Raw genomic sequence first — 25026 nt, forward strand, 5'->3', positions numbered from 1 at the left:
ATTCTTGCACAGTTGACACATGCTAAAATTTTCAACTCAATACCGATACTCAAAAAAAAGTACTCGATGCCATTTTCGGGACTACATTAATAAGCACAAAATTATTATTATTATACTTTTTAAATTAACTCTTTCATTGCCATTGACACTGATGTCCAATCATACGGTTCTTAAAAATCCAAATAAAACTTTAAATAAATTGAACTTGAAATGGGTTTATCAATAGTAGCCTTCCAAATCAATTTTAGGTGAGGTTTTATCACTAGTAGATGTCCAAATCTATTTGAAGTGGGAAGGATGACAGCAAATGTTCATTCGCTGTAGAGCTGTCCCGACAAGTCGACCTAGTTGACCTCATCGATGATATAAATGCGTCGACGAGCACACCATCCTGTCGACGGTTAATAAAGAGTTATAATGTATATGCGTGGAAAGTTCAGAATGACGGACGCACGTGATTCAAGCGGCGAAAGCGGCACAAAGCCAAAAAAACGCACCAGAGTGACCAAAGCATGGACATATTTAAACAAAACTAAGAAGTGTACACTGTCGTGTGCAAAGCTTGCATACCAAGGCAGCATGTCGCCATGATGAACACCGGAAGTGCCGTCAACCAGGTATAATTTTGGAAAACGACAGGAAACAACAAGCTGGCGGATAGTAAGTCCATATAACAACATGTTTTTATTGAAGTTGTTTTATGTGGGTCGTACGACAGAGTATTAGGGGCTGATGTCGTGCTAATGTAGCTGAATAAGTAGAATAAGTAGCTACTTTACGTAGGGCGTAGCCGCCACAGTTAAAATCAACAATATTGAAAGCATCTTGTGTTTTAGAATCGGTTTTACAAATAAGGAAATCCTTATTATTTTGCTTTATCTACATCAAATTATAATCAATAAAAGAATTTATTCTAATGCTTTGTTGTAGCTCCAAGCGAAGGTACATGCATGTGAAGCGTGTAGCGGCTCACAGCTACATTACGCCTATGTAATAATGCGACTTTTGTTTCTCGTAGTAATATTACGACTTTAATCTTGTTCTGTTTTCTTGTGTCTGTTTTGCTTTTACTGTTTTATTCTTAGTCTTTTTCATTTTATTTATTATTTTCTTTTTTGCCAATGTGCACTTTGAGATTTGTTTTTCAAATGTAAAGTGCGTTATAAATAAAATGCATTATTATTATTATTATTTTTTTAAATTATTTGGCCCTAATATGCCATCGCCACTCTAATGCTTAGATCAATATAGACCTACTACAAAAAGAGAAAGTAAGAATTTTTTTGAATCCTGTTGGAAAAGTGAAGTCAGTGTTTTGAATCTGTTTACATTTAAGTGTTCCAAAATCTTTTTGTGAATTATCGTGAAAAAAAAATAATTGCAAGATTAGTTAAAAAAAAAAAATAAATTATTAGACTAGTCGACTAATTGTTAAAGTCTGCAGACTAACCGGGAGAAAAAATAATCGTTTGGAACAGCCCTTATTCGCTGCTATCCCTCCCACTTCAAATGGATTAAAGGTCAAGCGCAGTCAATGGCAACCAAAGTGTTAACAAGGAAAATGCAAAATTATACTCCATTACTCCTAAAAGTAGTGCAAAATCAAATTTGACAAGATTTCTGGTGACCCGTGGTCATGCAAATACAAATGAGCATTGATTAGGGATACAACATTTCAGTATCGATACTTAATACTTTTTGATACTTTTGACAACCCTACATTCTAGGAATAAACATTTAAAAACAGCATTCATGGTTTTTATTCATGTGTAGGTTTACACATTTGTGTTTATATAGGGAATAATTTGGGAATCAAACCCAAGTTTCAGGTTTACTGGTTAACATGTATTTTTCTGGACATTCTCTTTTTGTTGCAAGTCCAACAAGTCTCAAGAAGGAACTCGTAAAAATTGGCCAATATAAAATAGAAGTGATTGATACATCGATTGGTTCATCAATGGCCCGAAACGCAAGCATTGATCAACATCATCATATTTTAGTTATGCAGTTTTGTGAAAAAGAATGATTTCAAACTGCCTTCTCCTTAGAGGTAGATGTTTAGCAGTTAAAGGAAATGGAATAAAGCCTGTGGATTGGGTGCAAACCAGTCAGCAGTGTTCACTTCCATATCAAGGGTATTCTGCCCGCTTTCCTAAGAACATGCTTGCAACTGTATTTAAAATGAGCAAAACACAATTTTTCATGGAAAATTCATGCTGCTCTAGATTAAGAAGGGCGTACAAAAATTGGGCCCTGTATGTGTCTAATATCTTCTACGAACTCCTTACTTAGACTTACTTACCGAACCTTTGGGATTTGATCGAATCCAGGTTAAGAACCACCGCTTTCGGTGACATCTTTGCGTAAATGTGTACATAATATTGTATCAAATTGATCAATGGCCCTTATATTGAATCAAATCATGACAGAATTTGTAAAACCAGTAAATATCAAAGTGTTTTTTTTTCTCTCTCAAAGAATCAATGTCATAACAGTCATGAGATGGGTTCTTGACACAAATGAAGAAGTGGCTTCTGTCATTTCAAATTGCTGTTTTGGTTAGCGAGACATTTATTTGGATTAAGCGGATGGCGTCATTTAGCGGAAATGCAGTATCTGGTATCGACTGCTAAACAGAAGAAACACAGAAGTCTGAATGGCTTCCAGTTGTTGATGTTGTGAGTCAACAGCTGCTGTGTGTTTTGTTTGAGCAGAGTAAAGGCGCTTTAGCTTTTTTTTTTCCCTTTTTCTTTTTAATCCTTTCAGTCGACCGAGTACGACAGCGGTTTCTCTCCTACGTCACAGGCGCAAAGCATCTGTCTTTGTGGAAGGCTTCTATTCATCGCACGCTCACAGTGTCATCCCGCCATCGCTCAGAATTACATGACCTACATCCACCCCCCCCCCCCCCCCTTAATGCACTGCAGATGTGGGCGAGAGGGGGGGTAACGCGGACTCCGTGACTCTCGAAACGTTTGCTAATCACGGCGTCAAGTGCACGCACGTGCCCAGTCAGAGCACATGCGGATGCGTTCACGCACGCATGAATCCGTCGCCTCCGGCAGTATGATTCGTTTTGATTTATGACGCGCACGTGCGATGCCGCTGATTAGACACGCGTTCCTTCAGAATAACTGATTCCTACAATATCGGCGAAGGCAAAATGGCCCTGCAGGACGACAGGAGTGGCAAGGTCAGCCAGTAGGAGGCGCCAATGAATATCGCTACCCATACGTGGACGTTTGTCTTTTGAAGAAATTAAATGGAATCCAAAATGGCTGACCTTTCCGCAGTGTTCAAGACTTTTTAGCGCGGCTGTTCACGATAAACACGCTGACCAAATTTGGTGTTGCTAAATGGACGTTTACGTTAATAGAATTTTCAAAAATCGTCACAAAGATGCTACTGAATAAAAAAAGGTAACACTTAAAATGGCTGTCCTTTCAGGAGTAGTCAAGACTTTTTATGTCGGCTTCTCACGATAAACACGCTGACCAAAGTTCATGTTGCGAAATGGAAACCGTCTTTGCTGACTGAATTTTCCAAAAACGTTGCGTTACTTACGCCCTGAACAAACAAACTCAAACTTGCAGTTTCAAACCAAAATGTTGTCTTACTGGGTCTTTTCAAGTATTCCCATTTGAGAGGTTTTTTTTGTCTCCTGACTAGCAAGGACAAGTTGCTGAGTGGAACCAGTTTTTAAGAAAAAGGTCAAGAATTTCTTTAAAGTGTTGACCCTAAAATTTCACTTGAAACCAAAATGGCCTTCGTCTTTTCAGGGTTGGGTTAGTTTTTGTGGGTCTACTTCTGATCATCATTCTGTCAATCACTGTGAATGAGTGAAACATGCCTTCATATTTGTATTTGTCATCAGACATAGCCATGCTCTGCTCACACAAAATGATAAAAGCAAAAATGCATCTCATGTTTGTGGTTTAAATTTGGTATTCAGTGTACAAAATTGCTGACTAGTTTCTCACAGTCGTAAAATGGCTGCTTAGACACTAAATGGATGACTTTGTTTTTTTTGTATATGTTCGAGATTCTGACTTTTTCGAGACATTTTGTCGTGTGTTTGTGTATGAATGTGAGAATTTGCAATTAGAAGTGCCATGCTGGAAACACAATGCACTGTTACACCTCCGTTAAAGGATAAAGCACCGATGGCTGAGTTAATTACATCGAGATACTGACGACAGTTTCTGTGTTGTGATGACATTGCATGCGCAGCACCTTCGTCTGTCTTTTCCTCTTCTGTGTATGTGTGGTTTGCACATGAACACTAGGGCTGCCACGATTACCGTATTTTTCGGAATATAAGTCGCACCAACCAAAAAATGCACTATGAAGATGAAAAAAACATACAGTGGGGAGAACAAGTATTTGATACACTGCCAATGGGAAAACCCATTAGCAGTGTATCAAATACTTGTTCTCCCCACTGTAAGTCGCACTAGAGTTTGTCGCATTTTTGGGGGGCAGTTTTTTAAAAAATATCAGAAACCAAGAACAAACATTTTACGTTGAAGTAATGATAGTAAAATGGAGAACAACAGGATAAATAGTAAGGGTGTAACGGTACAGGTAATAGTATTGAACCGTTTCGGTACGTGGTGCTTGGCTCGGAACGGATGCGTACCGAACGAGTTTCTGACTTAATATAACCCTTACTTTTCGAGGCTGTGAGTCGATCGGGTTACAGTTTCTTTGTGTAGATTATATTTACTTCGTCTTCTCTACTATAATGAGGACCAACACGGTAGGACAGTATAACCCAGAAACGTCAACGGCGCGACGTTGCGTTAGAGTCAATCAGCCAATGCACACCAGTCGCAGTGCGGCCATGTGTTAGATCCGTCCCAGATGCGGCTCAACGCGACACAAGTGAAAAGAACGGCAGAGTTTATTATTTGACGCGTGACGCGGCCTTCCTGCATCAATACTACTACCGGTAGCGAGGATCGGGCTGGAAGTCACTTGTGTAAAAATACGGTGGATCCGGTCGATTTTCAAACTAATATGCAATCGTAACCTACTTTTTGAGTCCATCAGATCTCTTGAGTGGTAGATCGGGGCACAGTTGACTTGTCTTTGTTGATTTACTGCTGTCTTCTCTGCTATAATAATAACCAACACGGCCCCGTGTTCAATGCAGAACCCTCCTACTACAACAAAACAAGTAGGAACTAATATTCACATAGGAACTAAAGTTTTACAACATAAAATATACAATATAAATGAATACTATATCACATTTGTAAAATATAAACACATAATAAAATAAATAATAGCCAATTTAAATAAAAAAAACTGAAATGAGCTAAAACACGTGTAATTAAATAATACACACATCCTGCTTACACAATTGATTAATTTCTTCGTGGCGCTTTAACTTGAGAAAATCCACCAATTCAATTCTTTCAACTTTTGAAAACTGTTCATAAGGAAAAAAAAAGTTTCATTGAGGCATTTCATTTGTTAAATAGATGTTAAAATCTTTGTCATTGGGATTGCTTTTCTCTTTAGCACAGGACTTTTTTTTTTCTTTCAGAAAGAAAGCTGACCAATACGCGGGGCCTGAGAGGCAAATTGTCGTTGATTATCTTTAAATACCCGCTACTTTTTGCGCAGAATTCTAGCTTCGTATAGGCTAATGTTCCTATTGTTGAAAGCACAAAAGTGTGTAATAAACAACTAGCACATTTATATTTTGCATTTTTTCTTACTGTGCCGAAAATGAACCGAACCGTGACCTCAAAACCGAGGTACGTACCGAACCGAGATTTTTGTGTACCGTTACACCCCTGAAAAATAGTAAGTACACATCTCTTAATGTAACATATTAAGTTTTTTCAGATAACTGTATCCTAAAAAAACAGAACATAACAGGCTGTTGGGGGTCCGAGTGAAAAAGACATATATAGGTCACACTTGGGTATAAGTCGCAGGCCCAGCCAAACTGTGGAAAAAGGTGTAACTTACAGTCTGGAAAATACGTTAATCGACAACTATTATGAGTATTTGCTTAGTAATATTTTTTAAAGGGATCCACGGAGAGAAAGGCTTTTAGTTCTTAAAAGATAAACTTTATTCTAAGTTAAAATAATTTGATATTTAACCCCCTCTTGATGTTTTCGTTTTTATATCATTTGTAGAATTAGTTTAACTAGTAGGTCCCATTGTTGGTGACGTCGCAGGGCGGTGACGTCACGTGGTTACACTCCCGGGCTTCCAGAGTATGACTCAAGCGACATAAATATGTCATCTGTTCAAGCCTTTCAATTTGAACCCGAGAGGAACATTAATGAGCATGACGGCACTGTCAGTATTTCACAAAACGAGCAGCAAAAGCAAAATAAACTGGAAAGATGGGATGAGACGAGACGAGAGTATGACAAAAGCCCTGTTTTGCCAAAATGTGCTACACAGGCAAAACGTGCTACAAAAGGTGAATTTTACACCCAAAGTACTACCGTGCGCTTTCAGCTTGTTTTGTTTAGATGCATACAGACAGAATTGACTAAAGATGCTTTAAGAATATACTCACATGTATTCATATCAAATAAGGGTGGTTTAAATACGCTATGTGGTCAACAGATCAACAATCTGCTTTAAAGCTACCACAAGAAAACACAGTGCTTAAAAGTATGAGAGGGAAACACACGCAAAAAGTATTTTGAGGCAATGAAAACGTAATAAAAGACTCAATAAAAACACAAATAGTAAGTAGTCGCAGCTTTTAACGGCTGTCCGCATGTGTCGGATGTCTCGCCGCCTAGAAGAAATTGGAGTAACCCAGTAGTGTTCGTCTAGCGACAGTGGTAATCTACGTCATCACCCCAAGCCTCCACTGCGCGCATAAAACATGGCGCCCTCCGTAGGTCAAAACATGTACTAAACATTATTGATTTTTAAATCAGTGGCATTATTTTGTGTTTCTAATAACATGTTTTAGTAAAAAAGAAAAATGGTGGCTTATTAGAGCCAATAAGTCTTCCCTTCCCTTTAAAACCAATAAATAAGGAAAAACATCAAGTATTCTGATTTGAATCAAATTTAGCTCCAGTATTTGCATGTGTACTCTTACAGTTACCCACATATTATTTGCGGTTCAACCTCTTTTAGCACATTGTTTTTTCCCCAATGCAGATTTACTAAAATGTAAATGTCAGAGTACTATAACGGTAAATAACGTGATTTATATACGAGCCATTGTGTCGATTCATAGCACAAATAATCTGGGATGAACCGACTATCAAAATGTATCATTTGTGGCAGCCCTACTTATAACACAACGATACACACTCCCAAGTCTTTGGCTTGTTCCACCTCTCGAACCACAATTGCGGCTTTTCACTGCCACCGACTCCTGATCCAATTTCCAACGCCGGCTTTCCAAAAGTTTATTTTCCTAATTCGCGGTGCTGCCACAAGGATTGGCGTGAATAATAACTATTGAATGAACCGCTCACACACACATTCTGCCGCACTTGCATGAGCCTCGAGGAAATAAGTGCAAATTTCTTCCAGGAGATGTGAGAGTGAGAAGTCAGGTCGGATTTGAACCAGAACGCCGAAGCTCCCATCCGTATCTGTGCATCGACTTCCGAAACCTTCACAGTGAGTACGATTGGCCGCCGTTGCGACCGCCGACCCTCCACCACCTCTCCCTCACGTGAAGCCAAAAGTCGTGTGTCCCATCAACGCCTCGTCCGTGAACATCACAACACAGACGCATCGTGTGTGTGTGTGTGTGTGTGCGCGCCTCACGCTGCTGTGTTTCCAGCTTGCAGCCGCGGTTGATTCAGTCATGCTGCTTTTGTGTGTGTGAGCACTGACAAAGCAGGTCTGCTTGTGCCAGGCCAGACAAAAAGGCTTTACTGGTGGGCGGCTTCGTCAGCACCAAGCTCGGTCGGAAGTCATGTAATTAGCTTGCGCTTAATAAAAATTGCTAACAGTTTTCGGAATTTACTAACCGTTATTCGCGTCTGTTTTTTTTTTTCCTTTTTACACGTGTGTCTATGCAGCACGCCTCGGCGGTGGATCGGAGACGACTGTGAGCTCTGCACCCGAGAGAAGGGTGCGCCGGTTGCTTAGTCTTCAGAGGTTCCTGCACTCGTCTCGCTTGTTGCGGGGTCTCGCCCAGCACAACCCTCTACCTATTCTAGATGAGGACTACTCTGGACAGGCCCGCGTAAGAGAGACACGCTGTTGGATGTGCGATTCTACATCCAATGTGGCGGGCATGCAGCATCATGGTCAGGGTGCGTTCTTGTTTTGCAGTGCATGCTGGAGAAAGTGGGCAACTGGAATTTTGATATTTTCCTCTTCGACAGGTTGACAAATGGTGAGTAGAAACGTTACATGCATTTTTTTGGTCAAATTGCACCACCTACAGGCTACCTAATGCGTAACTCAACATTGTAAAATGAAATTGTGAAAACACTAATAACAAGTCAAATGCAATTCTTTCTTTTAAAGACTGAAAAAGTGAGCTCACTAGCAGCTATGGTGAGGCACTGACTAGGTCTTTACTCAGTGATTATTGTTCTATTTATATATATTGACTTATAGATAAATTGACTCAAAGCTATATTGTCGTAAAAGATCCAAATTCAAGTTCACAAAGGTCATGTTCGCTTAGCTTGCCTCTAATAATAACAAAAAAATCATTTAAATCAAATCAAGTTTGGAAGTTTGGTTTTGTACATTTTATCATTTTAAATAGTTTTTTTGTTTTTAAATTGTACGACTATTACAGTATTTTTTCCCAAATGAATATTTTTATGGGCAATATGCTTTATTCTTTTAAAATTTAGCTTCTCTTACATTTGACCTTTTTCTTCTTGTGTTGGTAGCGATGCAACTTGCACGTTTTTGACATATATGTAAAATTATAATGATTAATGTGAGGACTTTGCTTAGTGTAGCGATTTTTTTTATAATGGCTTAGTTTATTGGTCAAGCAAAATTAAAAAAAAAAAAGTTTTCTCATTTTTTTCCCTCGAATTTTGTAACATTTCCCTCACTTTGAGTTATGCTTTTTCCTTATAGCCTTACAACTTAATTCTCATTAGCTTATGACAACTTATTCTTATTTTTTTTCCTCGTAGTGATGTTTTCCCAGTGTTACAACTTTTTGTCACCGTAAAGGTTTCTTGAAGTAATTCTCAAAATACTAATTTTGTGACTTTTCTCAAAGGAAACAGCCTGATTACGCTAACGTTCCACTTACTGGACCAGTATGGCTTAGTAGAGCTGTTCCGTTTGGATGTGGTCCGGCTGTGGCGCTTCCTGGTCCTGGTCCAGGATGACTACCACGCCCACAACCCTTACCACAATGCCGTGCACGCCGCCGACGTCACACAGGCCATGTACTGCTACCTGCGTGAGCCTGCGGTGAGGATTCAGGAATCTCCTTTGAGCCCGTTTGGGGTGAACGTGTTGGTTATTCCCGACTGCCTGTTTGTCGAGTGCAGCTATCCAAATCCCTGACGTCATACGACATCCTACTGGGCCTTCTGGCCGCCGCCACTCACGATCTGGACCACCCTGGAGTCAACCAGCCCTTCCTCATTAAGACTGACCACTATCTGGCTTCGCTCTACAAGGTTGAATATATATGCTACAAGAGTATATACAGCGTTACAAAGTAGTCACCAATTCAATGATTAAAAAGACACCTTGTGAGCTATGTTTTTTTTTTTTTTTTTTTAATTTGCTTGTAATACCTCAGAATACCTCAGTTCTGGAAAATCACCACTGGAAGTCTGCCGTGGGTCTGATCAGAGAGACTGGCCTCTTTACCCACCTGCCCGCCGAAGACAGGTGTGTCCACTAGGGGTGTGACAAAATATCAAAATTGTGATATCTCGTGATACTTTGTATCCCAAAAGATTATCGATATGCTCCTACCAAAACTCAATATACAGTGGGGCAAATAAGTATTTAGTCAACCACTAATTGTGCAAGTTCTCCCGCTTGAAAATATTACAGAGGCCTGTAATTGTCAACATGGGTAAACCTCAACCATGAGAAAAAAACAAAATCACATTGTTTGATTTTTAAAGAATTTATTTGCAAATCATGGTGGAAAATAAGTATTTGGTTAATACCAAAAGTTCTTCTCAATACTTTTTGTACCCTTTGTAGGCAATAACGGAGGCCAAATGTTTTCTGTGACTCTTCACAAGCTTTTCACACACTGTTGCCCATTCTTCCATGCAGATTTCCTCTAGAGCAGTGATTTTTTTGGGGGGGGCTCTCGTTGGGCAACACGGACTTTGAACTCCCTCCACAGATTTTCTATGGAGACTGGCTAGGCCACTCCAGGACTCCAGGGATCATTGTCATGATGAAAGACCCAGCCACGTCACATCTTCGATGCCCTTGCTGATTTTCACTCAAAATCTCTCAATACATGGCCCCATTCATTCTTTCCTTTACACATATCACTCGTCCTGGTCCCTTTGCAGAAAAACAGCCGTAAAGCATGATGTTTCCACCCCCATGCTTCACAGTGGGTATGGTGTTCTTCGGATGCAACTAAGTATTCTTTTTCCTCCAAACACGAGAGCCTGTGTTTCTGCCAATTTTTTTTATTTTGGTTTCATCTGACCATAACACATTCTCCCAGTCCTCTTCTGGATCATGCAAATGCTCTCTAGTGAACCGCAGACGGGCCTGGACGTGTACTTTCTTCAGCAGGGGGACACGTCTGGCAGTGCAGGATTTGAGTCCCTGGCGGCGCATTGTGTTACTGATAGTAGCCTTTGTTACTGTGGTCCCCACTCTCTGTTGGTCATTCACAAGGTACCCCCGTGTGGTTCTGGGATTTTTGGTCACCGTTCTTGTTATCATTATGACGCCACGGGGGTGAGATCTTGCATGGAGCCCCAGATCGAGGGAGATTATCAGTGGTCTTGTATGTCATCCATTTTCTTATAATTGCTCCGACAGTTGATTTGTTTACACCAAGCGTTTTACCTATTGCATATTCAGTCTTCCCAGCCTGGTGCAGGTCTACAATTTTGTCTCTGGTGTCCTTCGACAGCTCTTTGGTCTTGGCCATAGTGGAGTTTGGAGTGTGACTGACTGAGGTTGTGGACAGGTGTCTTTTATACCGATAATGAGTTAAAACAGGTGCCATTAATACAGGTAACGAGTGGAGCCTCTTTAGACCTCGTTAGAAGAAGTTAGACCTCTTTGCCAGCCAGAAATCTTGCTTGTTTATAGGTGACCAAATTCTTATTTTCCACTGTAATTTGAAAATAAATTCTTTAAAAATCAAACAATGTGATTTTGTTTTTTTTTCCACATTCTGTCTCTCATGGTTGAGGTTTACCCATGTTGACAATTACAAGCCTCTCTAATTTTTCAAGTAGGAGAACTTGCACAATTGATGGTTGACTAAATACTTATTTGCCCCACTGTATTGTTTTAAAAAGGTGTCACTTTTTAGAAAATAGATAAAAAGGAATCGACAAATTGTTACCAAAATCCGATCAAATCATAAAGGATAGTCTGTGCTAACTGACATTGACAGTGCTAGACGCCCAATACATTTAGATTGGAGGGGCGAATGAACGTTCGTTCATTCGAAACCCGAGCATTCGCAGCCAGTCTTTCCGATTTTCGTGGCATTTACATGTCACTTCCTGTTGAGTTTGAGTTACTGCCTATTCATTTGGGGAGACTCCCGGGTCACTTCCTGTTGTGTAACCCAAAATCGGCAGGAATTGACCCATTAAAGCCCCTAAATCAACAGGAAGTGACCCAGAAAGGCACCAAAATCAACAGGAAGTGACTGAAAATCAACAGCAAATTATCTGAAATGCCCCAAAATTAAACTCATTGGTTAGACTACCAATTCAAATGAATTGAACGTCTGCTAGTGATATTCACAACAATTCACAGCAGAAGGATGGAAAAAAAAGCTTGTTTTTCTGTATTATTTTTCTGTTTATTACTTGTATATTAAAATAGATTTTTTTTCCCTGACCCATGTATCGATAATTTTTATATAACTATATTGTGAGATAGTTATCATGAGCCTTGTATCGCAAATCGTATCCTAGCACGTGGTACCCATAGGTTCCCACCCATAATGTCCATGCAGGGCAACGATTTTTTCGGTTTTTTTTCTCGAACCTTTGATTGACGCCTGTGTTTGTGTTTTGGCGCACGACAGCATGAGCCTGGAGCGGGATTTGGGCTCTTTGATCCTGGCCACGGACATAAGCAGGCAGAACGACTACCTGTCCAAGTTCCGTCTGCACTTGGATCAGAACAACCTGTGCTTGAGTAACGCCAGCCATAGACACTTTGTGCTACAGGTGATGCATTTATTACTTTAATATAATAATGTTCACTTTTGGTGACCTGTCTAAACTCGAGTTTACAAGCACATAACTTTATGATAATTGTACAAACTTTTCCTCAAAAAGTTTAATGGGCGTAGCATCATTTTTGTGTCGTCGCGCTTGAACATTTTTGGTAAAGGTGTTGTTTTTCATAATGTCAAGACTTTGTTTTTGATGTTTCTCCTAAAGTTATACTTCTTGTTTTGTTAAGATTTTTTCTCGCAGTGTTACAATTTTAATCTTGCAATGTTTTGGTAACAGTTGGACAACTAGTTTCATTGCAGTGTTATGACTTATATAATTTGGGGAACAGTGGAAAAAAATAGGACTTCAAATTTGCCATGATGCGACTTTTCTTAACTGTTAAGTCACAACTCCTCTCAAAATTTTACGTTTTTATCTAATTTTGTCATAAATTTCTCATGAAAACATTTTGACTTGTTTCTTGCTATGTTAAAACATTCTTCATAATCGATTGCAATTTTAATTTTTCGGCTTTACTTTTGTGAATTTTTGTATTTTTTTCTTCTCTCGCAGTGGTACGACAGTTTTCGTAATTGTGCGGACTTTATTTGTTCTGACACGGGGTGCGGGGCCGATTCATAGGGGGCCTATTTCCGTCAAAGCTGACTGAGTGGAAACACAGACAAGAGCTTTTTACGTTGAAAATTCTTGAAATAAATGCTTAAATCCCTGAATTCTTTATAGACACAGTATGTACGTAAAACAGTCTCGATTCTTGGTTAAAAGGAAAAAAACAACAAAAAAACGGGCAGTTAGCATTTATTTTGCGTAAATATGTCGAATGTGCTGCTACTCTTTAAGCCACTGTGGCACCGCCTCATCACCATGAAGAGCTTTTTACGTTGAAATTTTTTGTGAATAAATGCTTAAATCCCTGAATTCTTTATAGATATGGATGTAAAACAGTCTCGATTCTTGGTTAAAAGCAAAAAAACGGGCAGTTTGCATTTATTTTATGTAAATATTGCAAATTATAATACCAATGCTGTAGTGGCTAATTTCTCCCATTTATTTTTTTCACAACGTTTCAAAATGCATGCATGGTATGAAAAATATAATTACCTCGAATCCTCGAACAAATCACTCCTGAGACAATCCTTCCTGTTTGTAAGCGGTACAACCTTCGTACTTTTCAACCTAAATCCGGCGTTAGATCGCTGCGTGCGTGTGTTTGAGAATAACTCCTCTTGATGCTGGGTGTGGGCAGACCCCCTACTTTAAGGCGTGGCACAGTGTCTGAGGGGTGTGACCCGTCAATATAATTATGAACTCTTATGTGATGCTATTTCCAGGTTATTCGTAGTTGTCGAGGTGAACGAGAATATGTAGAGATGGTTAAAGTGGATAATTTAATTAAGAGGTGGTTGGCTGGCAATGAGTGAAAATAACAACAGCGCCCGGTGCAAAGTCTGCAAAAAGACTTTTTCGATAGGGACAATGGGGATCAAGTTTAGAAGCTTTCTGTTTTAGCAGCTTTGTGTTTACAGTGAAATGAAATAAGTTTTTCACTTCATAGTAATTGTTGCGACATGTTTTGGTCTTAAATTATATTTTTAAAGTCTTAAAAATGTCTTAAATAGCATTACATTTGTCTTTTAAAATGGTGGATTGAATTCTAGCATTTGTCTATGGCAGATGGCCCTGAAGTGCGCCGACATCTGTAACCCATGCAGGCCGTGGGAGCTCAGCAAACAGTGGAGTGACAAAGTCACTGAAGAGTTCTTCCAACAAGGTCAACGCACGTTTTGAACGCAATCATTAAATTAAAAAAAAAACAAAGATAAAATGAACAATTTTCTTAATCTGTAAATATTCTGAATGCAGGTGACGTTGAGAAGAAGCACAACCTAGAAATCAGCCCACTTTGTGACCGAGCCAATAACACAGTGGGCAAAATTCAAATAGGTGAGTGAAGTTTGCAAAACTCTTGACTTTATACAGTGTTGCCTCTACTTACGAACGTCTGTACATACACACGCCTCAATGCTAAAATGTGGCCTCTTGTTACGAAAGAAATTCCAGGATACGAAAGGCAAAAATACAGTATGGCTGGTACTCGTAGCTCCCAGAGTTTACTGAATGTAACATACTTATAGGTGCTCTGCCATTGGGTATTGCCTAGCATTCCTGGCATCCAGTTGGCTAAGCGGGACCTCTACTGTATATGTATGTGTGTATCCCAACATCCTCTTCGTTCACCCCTTGTGTTACGACAGCTTTACATGAGTGTATTAAATTTTATTCTTTATTATTGTTTTTTTATGTTGTGCACAACTCATATTTTATGTTTATTGTGCAGTAATCTGTCTGAATTTTGGGGGACTTGGAACAGATTAGGGCATTTACATGGAAAACGCGTCTCTACTTACAGAATTTTCAAGTTAAGAAACTACTTCCAGAACCAATTAATTTCGTAAGTAGAGGGTACCACTGTACTTGAAAACATATTTTTTTCCTGTGGCTGTGTCTTACTATGAAAAAACATTTCAAGTGGGAAAAACAATTCTACATGGACTTAAAACATTGTTTCCACTCCAGATAACATGATAAACATATTTCAATCTAAAACGGATTATATATGGCGAAAAACAAGACAAATCGCTTTTGGAACGAGGAGAAAACTCGTCGTTAGTGTTGCGAAAGTGTTGAACTTTAAATCTTTTACGGCCTGTTGAAAGTACTGGGTTAACGAGATTTACACAACTAAACAAGCGAAAAGGTTGCAAAATGCGAAATTAGACGTCATCAATCGGTCTCTGCGTGATGATGTGACCATCAGCGCATAGCTAGCTTACGTTGAACCACAGTGGATACAGTTGCTCAAAATCCCTACAGGAGGATCGTGTTTTGTCAATTTTAAAGAAATTCCTCACCATTTATCAAAAACAAATGTACTCTTAGAAATGAATATTGATCGTTTTTAAGTACTGCTTCTGTATTAGAGCAAAAATAGCATATTTTTAATCTGTTACGAGGTCTGAAAACACCACAAGAGGCATCTGTCCCTCATATAGCTTCAGTTGTCTAAATAAACGGCTCTGTTACAAACAAAGGAACTTATTTTGCCCCCATTTTTATGTCGTACCGTATTTTCTGGACTATAAGTCGCATTTTTTTCTGTATTTTCTGGACTATAAGTCGCATTTTTTTCTTAGTTTGGCTGGGCCTGCGACCTATCCTCAGGTGCAACTTATATGTTGATACTTATGCTATAGGCGGGCCCTCTAAACTAAAGATGAAGAATTGAATAGCTTTGGTGGTTATTTGGAGTGAGATATTGTTTTATCGTTATCTGAAGAACTGTTAATATGCCAGCATGTCTATTTAGCATGTTGGGGGGGGGGGGGGGGGGCGGGAAAAAAAATACAGGTAGTCTCCCGTGTTACGATATACCCGACTTGTGTGATTTAGACTTTACGACACCTGAGTCCTGTCGTTTTTTTTGTTTTGTTTTTTTTTAATTAAATGTTGACTTTTGTTTTGTGATGCATGCTTTTATTTTGGCGCAGGAAGCGTAGGGCAGGTACACGAGCGCATGTACACATGCTTGTGAAGCATCCAGAGGCAATGGCTGTATATAACACCTTTTGTACTGTTTATTCTGCGTTTTCAAATTGCGTTCGAATACTTGGGGCAAGTTTAAGTGATTGTTTTTGATGATGTGCGGACGCTAACTGATACATGCTAATCGTTTGTATTGTTTGTTATTGCTGTGTCAGCAGCTACTTGTAAACTCAAATTGAATGGCGTACCGCACGCAACATATCACTTTTGCTCTTCATGACGTTAGTAACTGTTGCTAGGCAGGTCAAGTCCCTAATGCTAAATAAATTAATAGTGTGCGAATTTTTACTGAGCTAAACCTACCAATTCTGTCCGAAAATGATGTCCCTAGTGCCAAATTCACTGGTAAAGATGTGGAAGAACATACCAGTTAAAGAGATGGCTTGAGTGTCGGGGCTGAAAAAGACGGGAAAAAGAGCCGACCTGATGCAGAGTTAGCTTTTTTATAGACACCTTTTTCTTGTGTGCATTGCCTTACGCCACTGACAATGACATTCTCCTGTTTCAACAATCTATCCTTTACCACCATATGCCCTGTCTTTCTGATATGTTATATCCTCTGGTTGTTTTGCGTCTCTAGGAGGTAATTTATATTGCTATTTGTGTAGCAATCGCAAATGCTACTCAGTGACAGCCAACTAACACTTTTAATTTTTTTCATCAATAACAAGTCTTAATTCTGTAATTTATTTACACTTCCCCCTTACTAAAGTTTTTTTTTTTTTTTAAGTAACAGTGGCAGTCAGATACCATTCTAATATTTTTCCGGTCATTCATTGTCAGACAAGCAGCATGGCAAAACGCCACACTAAAAAATAAGTAAAAATATCAAAATGGCTTACTTCTTCAGGGCAGGCAATGGCTCACCATTGTCATCTGTTTGACCATGGCCCCCAACAAAATGTTTACTGCATATGAAGATGAATGGCTTCACCTTGCTGGCATTAAACTGGTCTTTTGAATGTTCCCAAAAGTTGTTCCATTGTTCACATTTTTTTCTCCGAGTTTTTGGCTTAGGGAAACGTATGAAGAAAACATCCTTCATATGTCGTAATGTCTATAGTCGTTTCTACAAGGTCCATAGCAGCAGTGTTCACTCGGCATGTTGTTTTTTGAAATATTACCGACAGTTAACAAGCAGTACTAACGTGGATTGTGTGTGAGGGCGCTTCTATGTTGACCCACTTCCGGTTTAGGATGGTGACATCACGGTCTAAAAAAAGCATTTGTGCAGTATTTGTGCAGCTCACTGTCTAACTAGGACTTAGCTCCAACGTCTTGGCATGGACAGTACAATGACGTATACTACATGTTTTTGGATAGTTACTTTGTGATTTTGGCAGGTATGTAGGGGTACTTAAAGGTTTTTTTCTGACTTACGCAGAATTTTGCGTTACGTCGCCAGTGTAGGAATGGAACTCATTCGTAACCCGGGGACTACGTGTAGTTTTTGGTGAATCTCAGGTGTAATTCTTATTTAGAACTAGTGAGGAACTTCTTTTAAAATTGCCAAAATAGAGATTTTTCCTCTCACGGTTGCCCTCCTGTGGTGACTTTTTGCAACTACCTCCACTGTCGTGGCAGTAAGCAAGTTGAGTTCGGATTGATTATTCTAATCAAATGTAGTATTTTGCTCTCATTTAATTTTTTTTTTTCTATTGTCTTCATCAGGCTTCATGACGTATGTGGCGGAGCCCCTGTTTGCCGAGTGGTCCCGTTTCTCGGACACTCGTTTGTCTCAGACCATGCTAGGTCACATGGGCCTCAACAAAGCCAGCTGGGGAAGCCAAGAACAAAGCCCAAGTCCAGACCCGCCTCCGCCGCCACTAGCGCAAGCCTCTCCAAAGAAAAACCTCAGGGAAGGAGAGTATCCTGACGCCTCTTGACACAAAAAGACACCCACACACACTGGGGGGAGCGCCTTGATCCCATTTGATTTGTCTTCTCGCTAAACCACTGATTTTATTTAATTTATTTAATTTCAATCGTTTTTTTTTGTTTGGTTTTTTTTCGGACGTAGAGCAATACGTAGATACCTCAGTTGGCTCCTGCTGTAATTTCCCTTATTATTTTCTTCTTTTTAAAATTTTCTTTGTATTTATTTGTCGCTCCAAAAGACATTTGAAGTGCCATTTGATGATGAGTATTCCCACGCGCGCTCGTGGGTCACGTTTGTATTGATTCTTCCAAAAAAAAAACAAAAAGTGACAAGCCCAGTCGTTTGCTGCCTCTTGACCAACCCTGACTGTTTACTACTTTTCATCATACGCTCACATCAGAAGCACAAACCAGCTAAAGCCGCGTACACATAATATTCTCGCTCAAGCACAAACCAGTCGAAGCCATCCATACGAAAATACGCCGAAACTTGTTTTGGGGAAAGCAGAATGCAGCTGAAGCCATACACGCATTTTGAACTCTTCCGCTCTGAGCCTCTCAGGGTTTTTGTCAAAGAAAACGGAGGAGGATCCTCTCTTAAAGGGCCACACACACTCACCAACACGCACGCAAGCTGTACAGATGCCTTACGACTATGCACAAGCGACAAGCTAAGTGACCAAACCCCGCCATGAGGATGACAACGATGAAGATGACCACATTCCACGGTGTGAAACCCTCCCGTGAAGATTAGCAGGTGTTTGTCTCCCCCCCCCAGCCCCACTGTCGCTGTTGAAAAGTGCTGTAAGACTGTTGTTGTCGTTTTCTTGCAAACTGTTTACAATTATCGCGACAGCCATTTTGTTTTCTCGGGAGAAGGAAGGAGGAGCAAGACTGGAGGGTTTTTTTTGTAAAGGCTTTCCGCGCGCTCTTTTTCCACTTTTTGATACGCGACCATTGTTGTTTTTGGAAGAATAAAAAGAAAAGCCATTGGTGATGAAAAGGTGCTGGACTATTTTTATTATGTTTCAGTTCTGTATGTTTGTGTTTAGGGGTGCATGATATCCATTTTTTGAAACCGTTATCGATAACTTCCTGCTCCTCAAAGCCGATACCGATATCAATAACCGATAATAAATATATAATTTTTTAAATGTATAACCTGAGTTTTTGAACACCTGGAGGTTGAAAAAAAAAAAAACAACTAGTAGTGGATTCAACATAGATTTGCCTTTGATCTCACCAGATTTTTTATAATGACATAAACGAAACGGTGCGTTTCACTTCTGCACTGCCCGACAGCCAGCTAAGAATGAATGCACTTCCATAAACCACAAAGCTTGGTCTTTTGCTTTTATGTGAAGACACTCATCTTAATATTGTGAAAGTACAACAGAAAAATACACATATTCAATACCCAATATACAACAAACTGCAAAATACACAACTATTATATGTATAGCATTGCACACTAGCTTGAGCTACTAAAGCATTGGCTGGCTTCTATAACACAACTTATGAAGTTCTGTACATCTGACCCCTTCACCACAGAAGTAACCATATATTGCACATCCATATGTTATAGTAAACATAAAATACTTTCATATATTTCCGAGGCGGAAACGTAAAAGAAAGCATTCACGGCTGTCAATGACACCGCTAGACACCGCAATGTGTAAGTGATTGAACCAAATTACTGTAACAAAAAATAGATGCAGTGAATTATTCTGACCAGCAGGTGGAAGCAATTCCCCACAAATGGTCAACTGATTTCCCATACAAGTGTGTAAACTGTAACGCCAGAACAGTACATATTATCGGTCCTATTATAAATGTTATTGGAATTATCGGGATGACGTCATAGTTCCTATTATCGGACCAATAATTATCGTGCACAAGTATTTGTGTTCAAGATAATTTGAAAATGAATATAAATGTCAAATACACTTTGTAATATGAAGCCAAAGAGGTGATTAAATTTTGGGGTAATGAGGTCAAAGGGCACACAGGTCGGAAAAGGCATTTTGAGTTCACTTCAAAATAGATTAGCCTATTTAACTCAAAATTTGCTGGGCAGTTCAGGGTGTACCCTGCCTACTGCCCGTAGTTAGCTGGGATAGGCTCCAGCACCTCCACGACCCTCGTGAGGAAAAGCGGCATGGAAAATGAAAAGGTGACATGTTAAGAAACGGTCAAAGGTCAGATATGATTGATTGAATTTGCCCTCTTAGGTGGGAATCTGTCGTTCTCAGTGCTGCTCTAGTTGAATGTGCATTGAGTTTGTTTCATATGCAGTGGTACCTCTAATAACGAAAATTGGTTCCAAAAGTAGTCTCATAAACTGAAATTTCCATAAGTAGAGACGCGCTTTCCATGAAAAAGCCCTAATCTGTTCCAAGTCCCCCAAAATTCAGACACAAATGTTTCATAAAGCATCAAAACATGTAACAAATACATGTTACAATTAGATTACGGCGATCCCTCTCTATATTGCGGTTCAAACTTCCCGCCCTCAGTCTATCGTGGAGTTAATTTAAAAAAATACTGTATTTTATTTTAAAATGTTAAGATATATGCATGTATACATGTACAAATAATTTATCTCATTTATATCATAGTTATTACATTTGCAGTGTGTAAATTCCATTTATAAAAAAATTTTTTGGGGGGGGGGTCCAAAAAACGAAGGATCACTGTATTGCACAATAAACAAAGTAAGAGTCGTGCATAATGTAAAAAACAATAATAGAAGTTAATACACTAGCGTAAAGCTGTCGAACAACTCATGGCCAAGGGGCGAATGAAGAGGACGCTGGCATACACATGTACAGTAGATGTCCCTCTTAGCCAGTTAGATGCCAGAAAGATGCTAGGCAATAGCCAATGGCAGAGCAGCTATAAGTAATGTTCCATAAGCTGGGAGTATCATGGAATTTCTTTCGCAACAAGAGACAATATTTTCCTGTTGAGGCGTGTCGTAACCTGAAAATTGTACGCTGAAAAAAAAACTGGTGGATTTACTTGGTAAAATTATTAACTATTTGCACTTACTTTAAATTTTACTGCTTGCAATATTAAATTCAGTTCACAAGCAGTAAAAATTACTTAATAGAAGTGCAAATTGTTACAATGATTTTATCAAGTAAATCCACCAGTTTTTTTTTTTTTCCCAGTGTAGAGACGTTCGTAGGTAGAGGTACCACTATTGATAAAAGACAAAAATATCTGAAATTACATTTAAAAATATTCTGGGAAAGGGTGTGTAATATTAAAATGTCAAATTTAAAGAGAAAATTATAAAATGAGAAAAAGTCAATTTTTTTGAGACTGCTTTTTTGAAATGGGAGAAAACAAAGTTTGTATAGTAAGCCCAAAACTACTCAAAAAAAAAATCACAACTTTATAACATTTAGACTTTTCTGACTTCTTTTAACTTGGTAAGATTTAACTTTTTTTTTTTTGCACAAAACCCAAGCGGTTTACGCATTTTGTTTTCAAACACACCAGATCAGACTTGACAGTTTTATTCATTTAATACATCTATCATTGCACGGTAATTAAATGGAACACAATTCCAATTAAAATCAAATATTGGTCCATCCTCATATAACCAATAAAATTACCAATACTAGTGTATAAATAACAGCAAATACATGTTGGCTGCACGTCATCGTAATTTAAACACTGGCATGTAATAATAAATCATGTGAATTCTATCTAAACAGTTATTGATAAAAAAATCACATACAATGAAGTTTGGCATAGAAATTTGTTGATTTAGTGTTTGGCTTAATGCATAAATTGGCACACACAGGACATGTACAGATCTTTGCTTGTATATAAATAATCATTATGAACTGTATGACCACAGAGTCTTACTATACATGAGAGTGGCAACACAACATGTTTTATATAAGTTAAAAAGTGCACCAAAGCACGATGACACAGAATTGACAGGAATATCCCTTTTGTGCTTCTATATGAAGAAAAATGATTTGGAATGTTCCCGAGTCAGTAAGCTGCATTCATTCCCTTAGACAAACTTCCGCTTGCCAGTTGATTTCAACATGTGCTGGCCAAACTATCAAAAAACAAAAAAGTGATTAATTTTTGCCCGTGTATCGGAATTTGTCAAAATATTTTGTGATTTTTATATTACCAGCGGGCTTTCGGTCGGCGTCTTATTGACGTGTTCCGTCTGGTGATTGCGTTGCGGGTACGTGTGCGCAAACTTCCTCTTGAGCGCTTGCGCGATTAGCGAAGCTGCGTCGTCCGTGGGCTGCTGCAGCTTTTCATGATTCGCCGCGCTCGCCGGGCGGCTGGGGGAAAAAAAAAAAAAATCCACCCCACAGCTCAAACGTCTATGGCCGTCAATGGCAGCCAATTAACATCCTTTGACAGTGTTATTGTACTCACCTTTTAACAGATCTCAGCTTGACTTTATTCATGTCTTTGAGGATATCCAACATGCTCGGGATATCGGCATGCGTTTTTGTCTCTGATGGGCCTTGCGGCCTTTTTCCGCGGCGCTCCTTGATTAGATCCATGGCGGAAAAAGAGCGCTGAAGTCCTGGGGGAGGAAGTGGAGGAGGAGGCGGAGGTGGTGGGGGTGGGGGAGCAGGCGGTGGCTGGAGAGGGCTTGTCCCAGTGGAGACAACTGAGGTCAGTGGAAAGACAAATGTTGAGATTATGACACTGCTGCCATCTAGAGGAGCCTCGATATAATTGCACGGTTAAAATTCTAGCGCTTGAACTTATTCCGCTCCTTTTAATGGCACATTGAATATGACAAATTTACATTGTCAGTGATTAAACTGCACTCAATTTAACTCGTACCCAAAAAACACTCACCGCAGACCCTCAACCCCAGAGGTAAAAATAATCCAATGATAGGCAAATCCCCATTGGCTCTCATTGACATTTCAACGAGGACCCACACAAAAAATAAAACATCGAATTTCAACCGCTTTTTTTTTTAATTAAAAATTAGGCTAGGTTCCAACATTCAACTGGTCCCCTCAAATAAATGCCCATTGTTGCACACTGACATTCAACTAAGACCTCTCTTACCCAGAAAACAAAAAAACCCAACTCAGACCCATTAAAATCCATCAAGGACCCACAATTTTTTTTTTGCCTATACACATTTCAACAATACGAAAACAATTAACTCTTCACATGTTCATACTTTCCGACCAAAAACAATCTTTATAACCAAAAAGTCTCCATCAGCAAGAAAATTATTTTTCTTACCCGTTTGTGCGTTCTTCTCCTGCGCCAACACAATCTGTGCGATCTGCGCTCGCAGCTTGGCCAACTCAGTCTCAAGCACGCCGATTTTCTGAATTGCCTCATCGTTGGCAGCCACCGGACTCCGAGAATCCGGGGTCTCTCGTCGGATGGTGGGAAGAGAGCGCCGTCTTACAAGGGGTCTTTTCCGGGGACGGGGTGGGCGGCCCCGAAACACAACACCGCGGGGTGGTCCTGAACTACTACAAAGGAGTGAAATTATCTTAACTGCAGGGACTTATTTGCCATCTTGTTCTTTTCACAACTTCTCACCGAGGGCTGTCTTCATCTTCCTCCTCCTCGTCATCATCCTGATCAATCCAGGAGATGTCGGCGAGCGAGGCGACGGCGTGCTCCCTCCTCAGCCCGCCCGAATCACCGTTGAATGGGACCAACTATCACAAAGAGGCATGTTAGCATTTGATCTGTTCTCATTTTACATGTAAGACTTCAGAAAGACAAGAAAGATTCAGAGAAAGGTCTCGTCGTCGCGAGCAAACTGACCAAAAGCAGACAGACTGCATTCCGCATAGGAGAGGTAGAGGCTGTAAAGAAGAAAAAGGGAGGGAAAAAAAGTCTAGTTGAAAGGCACGGAAAAGAAAGTGAGATAGTAACAAGAACCGACTGTTTATGGTTGGAGCGCTCACACGAGTGTCAACATGAGACGAGCTGTGATATCAACAAGTTGTCTTCGCAGCAAGGTCATGGAATCTTTCACAAAAATAAACACCCTATTTGAATAAAATACTAAAAGGCTTACCTGAAAGTGAACCCTGGGGCAGGGTTTAAGAGGAAGGTTGCTCGCAATCCTCCTAACGATACTCCTTGTGGACCCATAAGGCTTGGCGGATCCAAATGTCTAGTGGAAAAATATTTTCTACTTATGATTCCACATAAACGAGACTAAAATTAATCGGTTCACCTACCAGGTCCATCTCGATGCGTTCATAGTGTTTACTCATTGCTCCTGAGACACTGAGAATGGGATGACTGACACATGCCCCAATACGGATGATATCATCACCGGACGGGAATCTAAAGGACATTTTTTGTTAATTCACTGCCATTGACGGTGATAGATGTCTAGTTGATTTGAAGTGGGAGGCCTGACATTGACTAGCTGCCGATCACCTTCCAGTTAAAAATAATTGGACTGAAATCACCGTAAGTGCCGGGCAATGACTTAAACAACACAAAACAATGCATTAGCTAAAATAAATGACATCATATGACAATTATTGATGTTTTTTTAATGTTATTTGTAGAACTTCAATAAATTTGCATCATGTCAAACAGTCATGACATCACATATTTTGCAAAATGTATTAAGAAAACTATTAAAATGATCATAATCGTGGTAGAAACTCGAAATTTAACAATGTCTTCTCAATTGCAATGTCGAATATGACAATGTTTTAAAAAACTTGGATCCGAAAATCTGTGACTGTTCAACTTTAAAACCATGTAAAGCATATGGGGATTTTATATCCCAATATTTAACGATATAATTAAACATTTTTCTCAATTTTAATAAAAAGCGTGGCTACCTGATGCTAACAAGCTTAGCCAGCGGTGCTAACCAACTTTTTGGGTCTCCGAAACGAACGATGTTACAAAAACGAGTAAAATGAACACTCTAACGCGGCTTACAATGTTTCCTAAAACATAGAAACGTCAACAGTGTGTGTGAATACCTTTCAAAGTCTGGCTCAAAGCTTTTCTGACACCCTTTTGAGAATTTCCACCTTGTTTAGCAGCAGGACATGTTTGTACCACAAGAGCGGAGAAGGTAGTCATTAAAATCTTTGGACCAATTGGATTATGGGGATTAGGTCATCATTTTGTTGCAATAAACCGCCGCTATTGGGCAACCACGTTGATTGTCACATGTTATAGCCAATGGAGTTGA

General features: G+C 39.5%; 2 protein-coding genes across 11 annotated transcripts in view; one reads left to right on the forward strand and one right to left on the reverse strand.

Annotated features, from left to right (window-relative positions):
- Positions 1 to 18220, forward strand: part of pde7a (phosphodiesterase 7A) — a 47256-nt gene extending 29036 nt beyond the window's left edge. For 4 of the 8 annotated variants that reach the window (XM_057824271.1, XM_057824274.1, XM_057824277.1 and 1 more), the window contains 10 exons: positions 7531 to 7620; positions 8028 to 8194; positions 8284 to 8347; positions 9203 to 9399; positions 9480 to 9611; positions 9737 to 9828; positions 12191 to 12335; positions 14022 to 14118; positions 14211 to 14291; positions 17622 to 18220. In XM_057824271.1, the coding sequence (XP_057680254.1) occupies positions 7531 to 7620; positions 8028 to 8194; positions 8284 to 8347; positions 9203 to 9399; positions 9480 to 9611; positions 9737 to 9828; positions 12191 to 12335; positions 14022 to 14118; positions 14211 to 14291; positions 17622 to 17836 (1280 nt within the window). In that variant the 3' untranslated portion in view covers positions 17837 to 18220. The remainder of the gene's footprint in view (positions 1 to 7530; positions 7621 to 8027; positions 8195 to 8283; positions 8348 to 9202; positions 9400 to 9479; positions 9612 to 9736; positions 9829 to 12190; positions 12336 to 14021; positions 14119 to 14210; positions 14292 to 17621) is intronic. The other 4 variants (XM_057824275.1, XM_057824270.1, XM_057824276.1 and 1 more) reach the window with 2 other exon arrangements.
- A 3069-nt stretch (positions 18221 to 21289) lies between these two features.
- mtfr1 (mitochondrial fission regulator 1) lies at positions 21290 to 24919 on the reverse strand. 3 transcript variants are annotated; one of them, XM_057824540.1, is made up of 8 exons: positions 24044 to 24068; positions 23878 to 23976; positions 23622 to 23662; positions 23391 to 23512; positions 23082 to 23320; positions 22245 to 22485; positions 21988 to 22147; positions 21290 to 21909 (listed from the first exon to the last, which is right to left on the reverse strand). In XM_057824540.1, exons 3-8 carry the CDS (start codon positions 23646 to 23648, stop codon positions 21862 to 21864), a joined length of 837 nt encoding a protein of 278 aa, XP_057680523.1. In that variant the 5' UTR covers positions 23649 to 23662; positions 23878 to 23976; positions 24044 to 24068; the 3' UTR covers positions 21290 to 21861. The 3 variants fall into 3 exon arrangements, with proteins under 3 accessions (XP_057680523.1, XP_057680521.1, XP_057680520.1); XM_057824538.1 differs by lacking the exon at positions 23622 to 23662 and adding an exon at positions 24812 to 24919 and having other exon boundaries at positions 21293 to 21909; positions 23082 to 23317; positions 24044 to 24152; XM_057824537.1 differs by lacking the exon at positions 23622 to 23662 and adding an exon at positions 24812 to 24919 and having other exon boundaries at positions 21312 to 21909; positions 24044 to 24152.
- Between the last annotated feature and the right edge of the window lie 107 nt (positions 24920 to 25026).

The sequence above is a fragment of the Corythoichthys intestinalis genome, chromosome 20 (assembly GCF_030265065.1).
Source record: "Corythoichthys intestinalis isolate RoL2023-P3 chromosome 20, ASM3026506v1, whole genome shotgun sequence".
NCBI lineage: Eukaryota > Metazoa > Chordata > Actinopteri > Syngnathiformes > Syngnathidae > Corythoichthys > Corythoichthys intestinalis.

Bases quoted from the DNA above. Each gene is read 5' to 3' on its own strand.
- mtfr1 (XM_057824537.1), bottom strand. From the start codon at position 24,079: ATGAGTAAACACTATGAACGCATCGAGATGGACCTG. The intron at 23,977-24,043 runs GTAGGTGAACCG...TTTTTCCACTAG, and splicing joins AACGCATCGAGATGGACCTG to ACATTTGGATCCGCCAAGCC. The intron at 22,486-23,081 runs GTAAGAAAAATA...CACTGACCTCAG, and splicing joins GGAGAAGAACGCACAAACGG to TTGTCTCCACTGGGACAAGC.